This window comes from Thunnus maccoyii, chromosome 1 (genome assembly GCF_910596095.1).
Source record: "Thunnus maccoyii chromosome 1, fThuMac1.1, whole genome shotgun sequence".
NCBI lineage: Eukaryota > Metazoa > Chordata > Actinopteri > Scombriformes > Scombridae > Thunnus > Thunnus maccoyii.
Genome location: NC_056533.1, coordinates 22405943 through 22422600, shown reverse-complemented (window position 1 = coordinate 22422600; position 16658 = coordinate 22405943). Strand labels below are relative to the sequence as shown.

The window sequence follows — 16658 nt, the reverse complement described above, 5'->3', positions numbered from 1 at the left end:
TTTCTCGTAGGCCTAATATTACGACTTCATTCTTGTAATATTACAACTTTTTGCTCGAAATCTCAGAATTTTTCTCCTGTCAGTGTGGCCATAATACTAATAACCCTCTACAAACATAACACACACAAACACTGATAATATATATATTTGAAGGCAGCCAGTAGCGGGGTCACTTTCTCTATCCATTTTAGCCACTGTATATATTATTATGAGGAGGTAGTATTAAAATTAGGCTGAAAACTACAGAAACTACAACTCCCACAAGTGTGCAGTAGCGACCGGATGTTCGTGTTGCACAAATTTGGCGCTGATCTATCCGGGTACTTCATTCACTGCTTCCTTTCGCGCCGGGTAACCGGAGAGCCGTGCGTCCATGTGCGCAGTGACTGGGAACTGATAGACCTCCTGAAATATTAAAATCCGAGCCGTAAACAGAGTTTTCGTAATGGATCCAGACGCTTTGATCGATGCCCTTCGGGGTACAATGGACCCCAATCTGCGAGAGGCCGCGGAAAGACAGCTGAACGAGGTAAAAAAGTTCAGATTAGCCGTTAATGGTGATGGCAGTTGTGGCGCGGTGTCGAGATCGGGCCTCGGCCGTTCACAACACCAAGATGGTGCGATCACGCAGACTGGGCTCCGATACTTACCATGACAGATGAACTGCTAAATCCCGCTGCTCGACTCTTTAACAGCCTCTCACTGTCTCGCCTGTATCACTAGTAGACGGCCATCAGGCTGAAAGCATTTTTTATTTCGATGACAAACTCGTGTGGCGGAGTCCCAACGTCAACGCTAGCTCGGTGTTGAGCCAGCTGTGCCGCTAATGCTAAAGGAAGCTAATTCTTGCCCTGATGAAGAGAAAATTGTTAGCTCTTGACACGGCATCAGAATAATATGTCTGGCGTATTAAAACAACAAGTGACGCGGGGTGAATGCGGGACATGTGCTAGTTAGGGTATTTAACAGTAGGGTAGCGGACTTCTAGCTGTTCGGCTAACGGCAGCTAACGGTTAGTTGTTGGAGGAGCTACCATAGCTCCTGCTCACGTGTCACTGTGACAAGCCCTGAAGTGATGACATTCTTTAACAGTGTAATAAGATTTACACCAGCCAACTCTTAAGCTGCTGTTTACTTTCTCCACGCTTGATTTTTCGATCGGTGACTTTAGCTACTAAATGTAATAAAATAGGATTTGAGTGTTATGTGAGCTAACGTCACACTAAGTTAGCAGCACTGTCTTGGTTCAGGCAGTAGCCGGATTTTGTAGTTTCAAGCTGCTGTTTTCTCTGTTTGACTTCTTACATTTAATGACGGAGCTAAACCCAAAACCTAGTTGGGGAGTTAACAATGTTTTCTTTTTGCCTAGCAATGGATAAAGTTGCCAAATTGTCAGTTCGTCAATTAAAACTTGATCAGACAGTGTTGGCATGATATTAAGATGAGATTTTGTAATACTATCACAGTTGTGACATCAGTTAGCTTATGGCAGTTTTTTGTTGTTGCTGTTATTATTATTGTTATTATTATTATTATTATAAAGTATTCAATGGGTTCAACAAAAATCCATTTAAACCCCACCTGCTCAAGTCTACAGACAACCGTCATGTGTAAATAATATGTTATATTTTTTATTATATAGCCCATGTTAATATTCGTAAAACGTTTATGGTGGAAAAACCATATTGGACCTTTTGAAGATGAGACTTTATTGATCCCCAGGGGGAAATTAGCATATTACAGCAAGGGCGATATGGACAAAATCAGATATAACAATATTTTTCACCAAATATTTCTATCGATATAATATTTATACAATGTGATTTTTGATAAATAATTATCAGTAATGAGGATATAATGAGTAAGTGGGTAAAGGCAAATTATAAAACAGCTAGAACAGTCTGGTAAGTTCAGAAAATGACATCACTTTACTGTAATGCAGCCTTTTAAAACCAGGAAAAGACAACACTTATGCCAGTATTATGATGTCCAAAATCTAAGATGATATCTAGTCTCATATCACGATATCGATATAATATTGATATATTGCCCAGCCCTAATTACAACAGTGCAGGAAATGGATAAGACCTAATAGTACTGAATGCAAACAAAATAAGAAGTTAAGTAAAATGAATTCAATCTATATAAATTATGAACATTATAATACTCAGGTTATATACATGACCTGACATGTGGATTATAAAAATTGTGCAAAACATGTGCAGTAATAAAGGTTCTGCTTTCTCTCTGGAGGTGTGTGAAGTTGAATGACTCAGGCTTTATCCCTTGTACTGGTCATGGAGTTTAAATGCACACAGGGTTGAGGCCTTCAGTTAAATTTGTGCTAAATCACAATGCCATGATGAAGCACCACACTTCGTCTACATCAGTGAGTCAGTGGCAGATAAACTGAAATGGATATTGTATGTTTTCACTTTTTAGTGCTGCTGATGATTCAGTCATAGCACATACATGTTGTGTGTTACGCCCAGTCAAGTGAGCTTTCTTCCATGCTTATTTTTGGCAGTGCAAGAGGTTTGAGGTTTTTTAATTTTTTTTTTTGTTTTTTTTTTTGTTTTTACACCCACATAAGCACTGATAGTGACGGTTTACTTGAATGGCGTAGCTGGGATTGTGCTCGCACACAGCTGGCTGGTGTTATTCAAGTTGTATACAGAATAAAAAGCAATGTCTTCTGGAGGAGGATGGAGTAAATCTGTTGGAGTGCATAGTTTCTAAATACAGTGCTTTGCTTAGTCATAAACTGTTACTCTGTTTATGGACGATGGCCAGATAAAGATTGAATAAGGCTTGACAAAATGCTTGAATACATAACATGACCTTTAAAGAATTGTTGATATATTAGATCAGCAGGGTGGCTGAAGCACACAGTAAGGAGGATATAAATACTGTTTGTATTTGGACTTTACATGCCATTATGACCTCTGGAATCAGCCTTTTGTTAATACAGGACAAATTTACCAGTGGCTGACCATCCAGATGCAAATGGTGAAGTGACAATGGAGCAACCTAATGCAGCACTGGCATCAGAAAATTCAGAGCGTTTCAATGCAATTATGATCACATTGATTCATGTTTGCTAGTGTGGCTGCCATCAATTTTGGGTTTTGTTTTCACTGAGAATAGATCATTTGAAGAATGACCCACTGAAATGGACATTTTCCTGTAGCTCAGTTTAGTAGTTATACATTGCTGTTTTAAAACATGATGTAGTCCAGGGAATTTTCCTTTTTTTTTTTTTTTTTTTTTTTTTGGTAAAACATGATGTCAAAAACAAATTAAAGCACATTTTTCTTTTTTTTCTTTTTTGAAATGGTAACAACAATGCAATTCCTGTTTTGTCAAACAAACTAAACATGATGTAATCTCAACTTGCTATGTCAAAAATGTGATTTCACAAGTTCAATTTCAAGGTAGCAACCCGGTAGTTTAGTTTTAGAACCAAGAATATTTCCCTACAATACAAATATTGACAACCAGAATTGTGCTTTACACAAAATAGTATGAAATAAGACTTGAGGAGAATCTGTATGTTGAAAATGTTGTTTCATTGTTTATAACAGGTTTAAACTCAGCCGTTTTTTGATTCTGATTCACAGGGTCACACCCAGGTAAACTTTGTGTCTACTCTGCTGCAAGTCACCATGTCTGATCAGCTGGATTTGCCTGTCAGACAAGCAGGTGAGTCTAGACTGACTTGTAAAAACAATTCTGCATTTGATAAGATTATAAAACCTGATGAAATGTAAATTCACATCTACAAGTGCATATTAAATTGTCTATATATTCTCCAGCCAAAGCACTTTTTGATATAATCTCAATAGTGTGAGAGAGAAACCTACAAGCTGAGGTTGAAATTCAACACAAACTGTTAGCTGTGCTCTAGTAAACATTGAATTATAGTAAAATTGATGTGATAAAGCATTTTGCTCAATATGAATGAGAACTTTACATGCTAGGATGGTTTCTCTGAGATCAAGACTGACATTGAATCCTAAACAACTTCCACAGTTGTAGTTTTTTGACAGTATTTATGTATTTTCATTTTTCAACTGTTTTCAGTGTTTCTGTTTTGAGTCCTAATCACTAGTTTTATTTTAAATTGGAGTTATGACACAAAGTCTATTCTTTTTTTTCCCCCTTGTGTCCACTTGATCCACATATGGTTACTGAAACACCCTGGTAGTGTGTGACTTGCCACTTTATCCTGCATCTGACTCCAATTTTGTCAGATTGTATTAGATGAGAAATGGACTAGATATCCTCCACCCAGAGAAAGTTTAACAGGTCACTTATATAATGGTTTTTAAAAAAATTAACTTAGAGATGATACATGATTCACACTTGTTTTTGTAAGGCTAAAGTGCCACGCTGAAGTGCAGTGGACACGTGGAGTTGGTTAAATATAGCTTGTTTTGCTTTAGTCAAATGCTGCTCTATGAGGAAGGTGTTCATAGAGTGAAAAAAAAACAGTGTTCAAAGTTTAAAATCTTGACCAATTTGTTGCAGAAAGAGCACCAGATACAGTAGTATCTGTATTTTTGTGTCCACTTCAAGTACTCATAGCCATACTAGCAAATTGAGACCTTATATCTCACAGTGCTGTGCTGTAGTGCAATAAATCACTTTTCCAGCTGCAGGAAAAATGTGACAGTTAAAGGACCAGTGTGTAGGATTCAGTGGTGTCTAGCAGTGAGGTTGCAGATTGCAACCAACTGAATAATAGTAATTGTTTTATAACAGACTAGTTCTAGGCAGCATGTGTTGAATGCAGGTCCAAGTTTTTTTTAATTTATTTTTTTATTTCTATTCATGGTTCAATACCACTTGGGTTTAGTGAGAATTTATGTGAGCAGGTTGAACTGACCCTTTTAAAGTATTTGGTTTTTATGTTTGTTTGGAAAAATGTGTGCCAACACTGACACACACTAAGGTCATATTAAATGATTAAACCACAACAGCCTCAGTCCCCACTGTTTTAACATCTTTCTACTTTTGAACCAGAGCTGTTACAGTCACACAATGACATTGTGAGGCTGTGGCTTTAGTTAGAAGATGGCTAATAGGACTAGCTGAGTTTAACATTTACAACATCAATTGTCATACTTAAAATGGGTATTTTACTATATTTGTATACCTATTTCATGTTCTTGTAATTTGTCATTTTCATTCATTTATCAAACTTGCAATAATTTTATTCAGCTAGACATTTGCAAGAAGTGACTTTTCTCTTGTCCTTTAATCTAATTTATGAGAGAGTTTTAGTAGTGGCGATGCAGGGTTGGGCGATAGTGTAGTTTCGTGGTCATAGGCGGAGGGAACCGGGGGGAGGTTAATGCTCTGTCAGCATTGATAGGCTGGATTATGATTGCCTCGCCAGCGGTGTAGACATTTGTGTCAGCAGTCTGATGTCAGCCTCCCAGCCCTCACTCCTCCACTCCCTCGGATACCTCAGACAGGGGGCCCCACACTGTGGACGTCAACCCAGCTAACACCCTCGTGCCACATTCAAAACTATTGAACTACAGATCGAGGGATTTATTTCTGTGTCTTAGGTTTTAGGGGGTTCAGAACACATACTGCTGCGTTGTACACGGTCATAATGATGTGGGTGCACATTTGGGAGAGTTAGTTCAGGTGGTACACAAGCTGAATTTTAAAAGCATTCAGATAGTTTGTTACATATGATATAGCAGCTTGAAGGAAAACTAGAATCAGCTGAATGTTTATAATGTGCAGCAAAGTATCAGGTTTTTTGAGGAAGTATTTTCATTCATAAAACTTAATATAAGTATAATTTATACTGTAATAAAATAATATTCACAAATGTGTGTCATGTTTCAGAATAGGCAAAAGTCAAACATCTCAACATGAAATGTACAGGTTTTGGTATGTTTCAAACAAAACAACTGAAACTCAGATTTGTATTTCCACTTACAGCTTGATGGTTTCATTAAAAAGCTATTTGACTAAACATATCGGTACTCATACTATGTCTGTCTGTATTCTGAAATGTCACTCTGTGGGCTGACCTTTTTTTTTTTTTTTTCCCCCCCTCTGTCTAGGTGTGATTTACCTTAAGAACATGATAACCCAGCACTGGAGTGATGGAGACGGTTCAGGCACAGAGACGCCTGTCAATAACATCCCTGAGGAAGACAGGCAGTGTATTCGAGACAACATAGTGGAGGCCATCATCCACTCTCCTGAGCGCATCAGGTAACTACACTCCCTGCTGGCTGATGAGAGCCACAGGGAAATCAAGTTGTCATCCTTATTCTCTGTCACTCTTTTTTTACTTCTTTTTTTTTGGTCACTTGAGCTAACCTAATCTAAAACTGTCCTTTGGAATTTGTCAGGGTCCAGTTGACAACATGCATCCACCACATGATCAAGCATGACTACCCAGGCAAGTGGACGACCATCGTGGACAAGATTGGCTTCTACCTGCAGTCAGACAACAGTGCAGGATGGCTGGGCATCTTGCTCTGCCTTTACCAGCTGGTCAAAAACTATGAGTAAGTCAAAATTTTCAATATGTATGTATATTTTTTACTATACCATATGACGGAGGTTAGCAATGTGCTTGTGTGGTGCTAATGTAATATGTTTTGTGAAACAGATACAAGAAACCAGAAGAGCGTCAGCCCCTGGTGGCGGCCATGCACATCTTCATGCCCATGCTGAAAGAACGCTTCATCCAGCTGCTCCCTGACCACTCCAGTGATTCTGTCCTGATACAGAAACAGATCTTCAAAATCCTCTATGCCCTTTTCCAGGTATTATCACTACACCTAACATCTTCAGCCTTATGTTCTTCTAAAGTTCTTTTTTTTCATGTACAGTCCATCATATTTTCAAATCCACAACACTGTTCTCTTAGAGGTGTGCTCAACTCGTATTAAATCACATTAGTTTAAGCTTCAGCAAATGAATACTTAATGCTCCATCGTATAATGTCCTTTTTTGACATGAACACATCCAAATGTCTAGTTGAATTACAGTGAGATTTTTTTATTTAAACTGACTTTCTCTCTCGTCTCTACAGTATAACCTCCCCCTGGAGCTCATCAACAGACAGAACCTGACAGAATGGATGGAGATCCTCAAGACAGTAGTGGATAGGGACGTTCCTCCGGTGAGGACACAGTAGAATACATATTGCAAATCACTGCTCACACATTGTTTTGTTTCCTCATATGTGCACATTTGAGCTCTTCACAAGCTCACTGTGTCCGTGTTGTTTGTACAGGAGACGATGCAGATAGATGAAGATGAGCGGCCTGAGCTGCCGTGGTGGAAGTGTAAGAAGTGGGCCCTTCACATTTTGGCCAGGCTGTTTGAGAGGTAAAGATATAATAACTGTTTACCTAACAGTTATCTAACTGTTGTCCAAACATGTTAACAATATTAATCACTGAATTAAATCCTCTTTGCAGATATGGAAGTCCAGGCAACACAACCAAAGAGTATGCAGAGTTTGCTGACCTTTTCCTCAAGGAATATGCAGTTCCTGCACAGCAGGTAAGAAATTTAGGAGGCGTAATGTAAGCAGCAGCAGCAGCAGCTCTCCAGTCAGACTGGGCTCTGTGTCTTTAGATTGCAAATTCAAGGATCTTTTCTTGTTCATGTGTCTACTAGGTGCTGCTGAAAGTCTTATATCAGTACAAGGAAAAGCAATACGTGGCTCCCAGAGTACTCCAACAGACGCTCAACTACATCAACCAAGGCATAGCACATGCTCTGACGTGGAAAAACCTCAAACCACACATCCAGGTATGAATACAGTGTTTTTGAATACTCAGTACACACAATACTTGGCATGTTTTGGATGTTAACTGTGCAGTAACAACATTGTGGTACCACACTGGTAGAAATATGAAGCTAAAGCATTTCTAACTGGTATTGGTTCAACCAATAGATGAAATAAGCAATAATTTATATGAAAATCAGTTATACTATAACTACACAGAGAATGCTGTTTGACCATTAAATAAGTAGTCTGCGTAGTTTCAAAACCTTCTTGGGTTTAACAGTCAGAAGCAGAAGTTTAGTACATCCTGAACTTTCACTTTACAAGTAAAAGTCAAGTGCTAAACAACCACCATGTTCTTGCCATGTCGTGATTCTGACTTATTGTTTTTGTTTTCTCAGGGAATCATTCAGGATGTGGTTTTCCCCCTCATGTGTTACACAGACAGTGATGAGGAACTGTGGCAGGAGGACCCATATGAGTACATTCGCATGAAGTTTGGTAGGCACTGAAAGTTTGTGACTTAAATCCAAAAGGAATCCTGCGCATCAGCTATGACTAACCATTCATCCAATCTCTGTTCCTCAGATGTATTTGAGGACTTTATCTCTCCCACAACAGCAGCCCAGACACTCCTCTTCACTGCCTGCAACAAGAGGAAAGAGGTCAGTTAAAATGCTTTTATTGTTCACTTCTTTCCAAGTTTGACTTGACATCGATGTTTGTTAGTTCTGCCCACAAGCTTTACATTTAAAAAAGCCTCAAGTTTTAGACAGTGCAATGCAATGTCTTTTTTGTTTATTGTTTTTTGCTCTGTTTAGGTGCTGCAAAAGAGTATGGGCTTCTGCTACCAGATTCTCACTGATCCAGCCTCTGACCCCAGGAAAAAGGATGGTGCCCTCCACATGATAGGGTCTTTGGCTGAGATCCTTCTGAAGGTAAACGGCTCTCAACCAGTTTATTTGCACAGAATCTTCTGCACAATTCCACTTTTCTACACTCATTTAGAAGACGTGATTTTAATACTCGCTGAGCAAAACATGTGTTGAACATTGACACTAACCAATTTCCCCAAATTCTGTCTGAACTTCCTCTTCAAAATACATAATAGATTTCACTTATCTTTAAGTGGATATGTATTGGAAATTGTGCCGCCTTGTGTAACTTTACAACTTCATTCCTCTCTCTACCCAGAAAAAAATTTATAAGGACCAGATGGAGTTCATGCTGCAGAATCACGTCTTCCCCCTGTTCCGCAATGAACTGGGCTACATGAGAGCCAGGGTAAGTAATAATGTGAACACGCACACATGAGACTCATGTGTTTAACAGAACTGAATGATGTGATTAACATTAGCTTCTTATACTGTCACAGTAATGGTACTTCACTTTTCGTTAGGTACTTTAATTTGTTCTGACAGTTTCTCAACCTCTCCGTTTCCACACAGGCCTGCTGGGTGCTGCATTACTTCTGCGAGGTGAAGTTCAAAAGTGACCAGAACCTGCAGACAGCTCTGGAGCTGACCCGCCTTTGTCTAATCAATGACAATGAGATGCCCGTTAAGGTGGAGGCTGCTATTGCCCTGCAGGTTCTCATCAGCAACCAGGAGAAAGGTGAGCAAGTAATGCAGCTCATGGTTTGCTAACTGAACTTCATACAATGATTTTTCTTTTTTAAAACATGTAATTCAGTTGTTAAGTGTCTAACTGAAATTCTGTATTATATTCTTTAGCCAAAGAATACATCACCCCCCACATCCGGCCAGTGATGCAGGCACTCCTGCACATTGTCAGAGAGACGGAGAATGATGATCTCACCAATGTCATACAGAAGATGATCTGTGAATACAGTGAGGAGGTCACTCCAATTGCAGTGGAGATGACGCAGCACTTGGTAAGTGCAGTCAGTACAGAGTATAATGTGTTTATGTCGTCATTTCATGTGATTCCATCCGCTTCACAATAGGGATGCACAGATCCGACTTTTTCAATTCCAATATGATAAGGCTATGGGAATCTATCGAGTACCCATCCGATACCAGTGTTTAATTAATAAGACTGAGACTGAGATCATTCTTTTATGTGTAAGGCAACATCAGGCTTGACTTAAACATTGCTTTCCTAACTTTGTAAAACAAAATCTAACAAATAATACAGATTTAAATTTACTGAATTGTTATCTATTAAAATAATGGTATCTGATACCAGATCCAGCTATTTGAGTCTGTATCGTACTGATATCCGATATCAGTATCAGTGCATCTGTACTTCACAACCACTGAGTGATCAAATGAACCCTCCATGGCTGCTATGAACAGGCAGAGCTGTGATATCAAGAGGGAAACAAATAAATATTTAAAGGTTATTGTTTTTGAAAATGATTTGTACCATTTACACGACAGCCAGACTTCAGTCAGATTATGGACAGTATAGAGAACAGGCACTCGCTGAATAGTCCAAAAAGAAACCAAGGTCTGATTTTTACTCACAAATGTAGTGTGCCTTACCAAAAATGGCAACTTCATGTCCAAATTAAGGTACCAGGTTTTAGAATTGTTTTGCTAAATTGCATGAAGCCATTTGATTCTTTTGTCTTTAGCCTACAGAACTCTGTAAAATCCTGTATATTAATTTTTCTTCTGCAGGATGCCACTGAGGGGGACGCAATCATAACAATCTCTGTGTTTGCTCTTTGACAGGCTATGACGTTCAACCAGGTGATTCAGACGGGGCCTGATGAGGAGGGAGGAGATGACAAGGCTGTGACGGCTATGGGCATCCTCAACACCATTGACACATTGCTAAGTGTGGTGGAGGACCACAAAGAGGTTAGCAGCATAGCCACTAAGTGTGCTACACACACATACACACCGGCTGATCACTCATCTCAGTGCCACTTCCTCTGCAGAAGCAGCTCTGGTCTGCTTTAACGTTCCTGCCAACACATTTCAGCCACCCACTAACTCCTGGGAACACGCTCTGTTCTCACCATGTTCAAAATGATTCAGAGGCTGAGGCAGACGCTAGAAATAGTGCCGGGGCGCGCTGCCACCGTGTCTGCCGAAACATAGGACCGCTGGTGCTCAAAGCCAAGAAGCCATCAGATGTGACCAAGCATTGCTTTAGAGGGAGGACTTTTGGTTGCGTAACAGTTCAGCAATTTTCAGCTATGGTGGAAGTACGTCACTTTGCTGCAAAGAATTGCTATTATTTTTATTTGGCCAGTCGGGAAAGAATACAAGGAAATTTTACTGTTTCAGATACATTGTAGGACACAAAACAAAACAAATACAAAACAAAGTCTACCTCAGAATAATTTACTTATTCACTGAATTTATAGTTTGACCCCATACTTACACTGTTTGTTTTCAATGCAGCAAGGATGGATAAGTAACTCAGAATTTTTAAAAATTGGATCCCAAAGTTATGCCTTTTATGCATCTTCCTTTTTTATGAAACATTCAGTTTTATGAAGGTATAATATTTGAAAAATTTGTTGTAAATATGTTTTGAAACATTTGAGTTTTGCCAGATCTGTCTGAAAAATTGTCCTACTTACCACAAATATTGAATTAAGAACCTTCTATATGATGATATACCCATACTGTCTGTTAAGATGAAAGTGTACTCAGCCTTGATTATGACAGCCTTATCTTCTCACTCACTTGATTATATTGATTGTACCATAATTGCCTCTATAATCATCGTGCTGTTTCAGATCACCCAGCAGCTGGAGGGCATCTGCCTGCAGGTGATTGGCACTGTGCTGCAACAACATGTACTGGGTAAGCTGGACCAGTTATTCCTGTGCAGCCACATTCCACCTACATGTTGATGAGAAAGAGATTAAGTATTGATGATAAACAGTCCATTTACCTCCAGTGACTCACCCATTTATATTTTTTTTCCCCTTCCTCTCTCAGAGTTTTATGAGGAGATCCTGTCTTTGGCTCACAGCCTCACTTGCCAGCAGGTGTCGCCACAGATGTGGCAGCTTCTTCCACTGGTGTATGAAGTCTTCCAGCAGGATGGATTTGACTACTTCACAGGTACTTGTTTGACTAAGAGGAAGTACTTGCATTCATATTAGGATGCTAAAAAGATTTCTTACAGTGATTTAACTAAATTAATGCATGGATTAGAATCAGTGCTGATAATGACATATGATCTAAATCAGCACCATAAGACATACACATTTAAACTAAAAGAAGAAACAAGGACACTGGAACCAAGGTTTTGCTTGAAAGGTCAGCTGTGTGAATAATAAATGTTTCTGTTTCAGATATGATGCCTCTCCTTCACAACTATGTAACAGTTGACACAGACACCCTCCTATCTGACACCAAATACCTGGAAATTATCTATAGCATGTGCAAAAAGGTAAAATGATGCAGTCGATAATACATGATGTAAAACTGTCTGTATATGAGCTCAATTATATGGTGATCAGTGTTTATGAGAAGCTTTACCTTGGTGTGTCACTTCACATAGGTCCTGACAGGTGATCCAGGGGAGGACCCAGAGTGCCACGCAGCCAAGCTGCTGGAGGTGATCATTCTGCAGTGCAAAGGCCGCGGCATTGACCAGGTCAGTATCTAACAGAGAGAATCACATTTACATCTCAAACTGGTGAGCTCAAGACGTATAACTATAGACACACAGCTACAAGAAGCTTATCTACAGACCTGTATTGGCTACTGAAATAAAAAAAAAAATCTTGAATACTGGTATTGTTGTTGCAGGTTGTGCCCTTGTTTGTGGCTGCTGCACTGGAGCGTTTGACACGGGAGGTAAAGACCAGCGAGCTGAGGACCATGTGCCTGCAGGTGGCCATCGCTGCACTTTACTACAGCCCCCCTCTTCTCCTCAACACTCTGGAGAATCTGCGCTTTCCCAACAACACCGAGCCAATCACAAACCACTTCATTACCCAGTGGCTCAAAGATGTCGATTGCTTCCTCGGGTAAGACCCCTTTTAACGTTGCAAATTAACACCACAATATACTTTGATTCTTTTTAATGTCACAAATGTGTTTAATTTGAAAACCTCCAGTCATATTAAATATCACACTTGGCCTATAAAATGTCACAAATAATGAAACATGTTGATCACAAGTTACTAGAGCCCAAAGTGACACCTCCAAATTGCTTCTTAGTCTGACCAGCAGCCAAACAAACCCAAAAGAGTTTAATCAACTATTTGTTTATTCATCTTCCTCTAGCTATCGTCAGTTATTTAGCATTGGTATCATCAGAAATCTAACAATCTTTGTTTTGTTTTTATTCATTTAATTACAGCCTCCACGACAGGAAGATGTGCATCCTCGGACTTTGTGCTCTCATTGACCTCGACCACAGGCCCCAGGCCATCAACCAGGTGGCTGGCCAGCTTCTCCCAGCAGCCATCCTGCTGTTTAATGGCCTCAAGAGGGCGTACGCCTGTCGAGCAGAGCATGAGAATGACGATGAGGACGACGATGAAGACGGGGAAGAAGAGGAAGACAACGGTAAGACATAAGTGTTTTGATTTTCATCAAGGCTGCAATGTCCAAATAGTACTCTGCAAGATGAGTTGAAGCGAGTATCCAGTGATGTTGAAACATGTTCCCCTATTTCTCTGAATGAATATAGCTGAGCTGGGCAGTGATGAAGATGACATTGATGAGGAGGGCCAGGAGTATCTGGAGATGCTGGCGAAGCAGGCAGGAGAGGACGGAGATGATGAAGACTGGGAGGAGGACGATGCTGAGGAGACGGCACTTGAGGGCTACACTACAGCTGTAGATGATGAGGACAACTTAGTGGACGAGTATCAGATCTTCAAAGCCATACTACAGAGTAAGACAACAACAGTCATGAAGGACTGTTGTGTTTAACAAATTAAAATGAAATGACTCATGCTTTAACTGCAAGTAGATGACTCATCTCGCTTTACTCTGATGCAGATATCCAGACTCGTGACCCTGCATGGTACGGGGCACTAACACAAGCCCTTGACGAGGAACAAGGCAAACAGCTTCAGGACATTGGCACACTTGCAGACCAGAGACGGGCGGCACATGGTGAGCATCAGCTAAGACGATTCTGCTTCAGCAGTCAGTCCAACAATTAGATTTTATTTATGCTCAAGTATGTTGTGTTTTGGGTTATTTATACAGGTGTTTTGTTTTTTTTACAGTGCTGAATGTTATCACTGATGTCTTCCATTCATAATTTACATAAAATTACATGAAATATATATTATTCATTGCCAGCTAGTTGGTCAAGTATACTGTGAGCATGGAAACCTCAGTCTGTAATAAACCGAACTGCTGAAAATCCTGAAAATGTTGTGCCATTTATTGACATCTTATCATCAGAAAATGAAAGGAGAGGTGCACCCATAATTTTTTGAGGTGTATATCATTAAGGCTACAAAACTATAGAAGATAAGGTTGCACATTTTTACCAGTCTGGCTTCATCAGGGTTTCCTATCATTCCACCATCAGTCATTTGGGATGTTAAATATCACATATTTTCACTCGTCAACAAAAATAAAAACTGTCTTAATCTTAATTTTGTGGTAAGAAAGCTGTAACAGCCGCTCACCTAGCAAGCCATCAGCACCTCGCCAAAGAGCAACAGAGAGTGGCATGTGAAGGGTGAAGAAATGTTTCAATCACACATCCCTCTATTTCCATTTACAGTTAGATTGACAGGTGTCATTTTTCAGTCTCAAAAGACTAGGTTTGGAAAATATTGTAGATGCCTAGTCTGTTGAGCGTGACTGCTGAGTCCTCAAATATCGACACTGAATTTGTCTCAAGAGTTCCCTTAACTGAGTTAAAATGGACTGCTTTTAGGGGGAAGCCGTAGCACAGTGTGGGAACATTATTTTTCTCCTGTGGTTTTAAGTACTGTGCTGTTTGTCTAATTGCAGAATCCAAGATGATCGAGAAACACGGCGGGTACAAGTTCACAGCACCAGTGGTGCCATCTACTTTCAACTTTGGAGGCACTGCTCCAGGAATGAATTGAGTCATCTGTTCTACTTTTTATTACTCTGTGACTGATTGTAGTGAAGTGAAAAAAAGCTTGTGTTGTTCCCTTAAGTAGTGGTTCCAGAACTGGTTCTTCTCAGTCATTCTTCAATCTGTCAAATGGGAAATAGCACCAGAAGATGTGGGAAAGCAACCAATGGCTGGGGAAAACAAACCAAGAACTTGAGCACGATGCAAGAGAAGAAGCTCTGAACAACGTTGTCTTCTGGAGTCCAGTGTGGAGGGGATACCATGACGGCAACTCTTTTGTTTTTTTTCCCACTTAAACAAAATTGGGGGATTAACAGTTAGAAATTGATAATGGGACTTAATATTTCATTATCACTGTTGTGGCCAAATGGCCGTAATAAGATTATACCTCTGGTAGTGGTGATATCTACGTTATTTTCTGCATAAACACTCATGTTTATGTACATACAAGCCAAGGTTATTGATTTTTCAAGTAGCCTTGAAAAACAACCAGAGGCATTTGTTAAGGTGTCAACAGCTGTATTCATATGTAGCATATTGGATACTTCATAGCACTATGTGATGCCTGATCTCTGTAAATTAATGACTAGCACTTTCATATTGTTCAGGTCTCCTAGCCTTCTGTATCAGACTGCAAATTTTTTTAAATTGAAGACTATTTAAAATGAAAACAGCTGTAACTTTGTTACTTTGCAAGCGACTTCTGTAATGGCTGGTTGTCATGCATCTGGTTACAGAACGGATCAGTGGGCAACTCGGAAACATTGATTTCAGGAAAAAGAGAATGCTCTTGGTGTTCAGTATGGCTACAGGACATGTGTTTGTGAGCACTGAAAGTACAATTGGATACATCATTGAAGCATGTACAATTGGACTTCTCGTGAAGGTCTCAAGCTTTTGGTTGGTGTATGGATGAACCATCTATATATACAACAACATATTAAAAAAAAAAAAAAAAAAAAAAAGCTAAGGGAATCCATGACCACGAGTGTTTCCTTATGTAGGCACATTGCCTTTCATGTATTGTATGAATTTAGAAATATTTTGTTAATATGTAAGCTTCACTTGCAGAGTTACTCTCCCATGATTACAGAATGACAGCGATGGTGTTTTTGATTTTTATTGAATGCTGTTTGTACACAGCTGCCTGGCTAAAAGTTCTGTCCCACCAACTCTGCATCTCTGAAACAAATCTGTATTCCCATTATAATCCCTGATTATTTTGTCCACAACATTTTCAATTTGTCTGAGACAAAAACCCAGTGTTGTCCAAGAACCAGCAAGAACACATAATTGGTACTTGACACCACAAACAATACAACTACACTGCAGTAAATGGCAATTTGGTTTAGAGCTGCGACGATTAATCAATTAGTTGATCGTCAGAAAATGAATCGTCTGTTTTGATAATGGTATATAGTTGTTACTTTTCAAGAAGAAAATGCCAAGTATTTGATGTTTCCAGCTTCTCACGTGAAGATTTGCTGTTTTTTCCTTTTCATAAATGACTGTTAGACAAAACAAGTAATTTGAAGACATCACTGTGGCCTCAGAGAAATTGTGAATGCTATTATTTCACTTTTTTCTTTTTTTTTACATTTTATAGTCTTAACAATTAATTGAGAGAATAATCAACAGATTGATAATGAAAATAATGGTTAATTGTAGCCCTGGTTTGGTTACGCCCATAATCAATACTATTACCAACACCTGCCTTAGGGCCCTGACAGCTCCAGACTTACTGTCACCTGGTTTGTGCTAATTTAATTGAAAATTTGTTTGAGAATGTACACCACTACATGTAAGCACAAATCAACATGCATGATAAAGGGCCTGAAGGTGGTTTCCCAATTGTTTCATCAGGTTACCACCC

General features: G+C 39.4%; 1 protein-coding gene across 2 annotated transcripts; it reads left to right on the top strand.

Moving 5' to 3' along the window:
* The first annotated feature begins 320 nt into the window (after positions 1–320).
* On the top strand, positions 321–16309 carry ipo7 (importin 7). 2 transcript variants are annotated; one of them, XM_042411670.1, is made up of 25 exons: positions 321–529; positions 3621–3702; positions 6087–6240; positions 6381–6539; positions 6644–6800; positions 7070–7159; positions 7274–7368; positions 7461–7545; positions 7663–7797; positions 8176–8275; positions 8363–8439; positions 8596–8712; positions 8969–9058; positions 9223–9388; positions 9508–9668; positions 10474–10602; positions 11493–11559; positions 11698–11823; positions 12057–12154; positions 12266–12361; positions 12517–12737; positions 13073–13281; positions 13406–13612; positions 13720–13836; positions 13953–14101. In XM_042411670.1, the coding sequence occupies exons 1-25, from the start codon at positions 446–448 to the stop codon at positions 13985–13987; spliced, it is 3057 nt and encodes a 1018-aa protein (XP_042267604.1). In that variant the 5' UTR covers positions 321–445; the 3' UTR covers positions 13988–14101. The 2 variants fall into 2 exon arrangements, with proteins under 2 accessions (XP_042267604.1, XP_042267596.1); XM_042411662.1 differs by lacking the exon at positions 13953–14101 and adding an exon at positions 14695–16309 and having other exon boundaries at positions 322–529.
* The last annotated feature ends 349 nt before the right edge of the window (positions 16310–16658 follow it).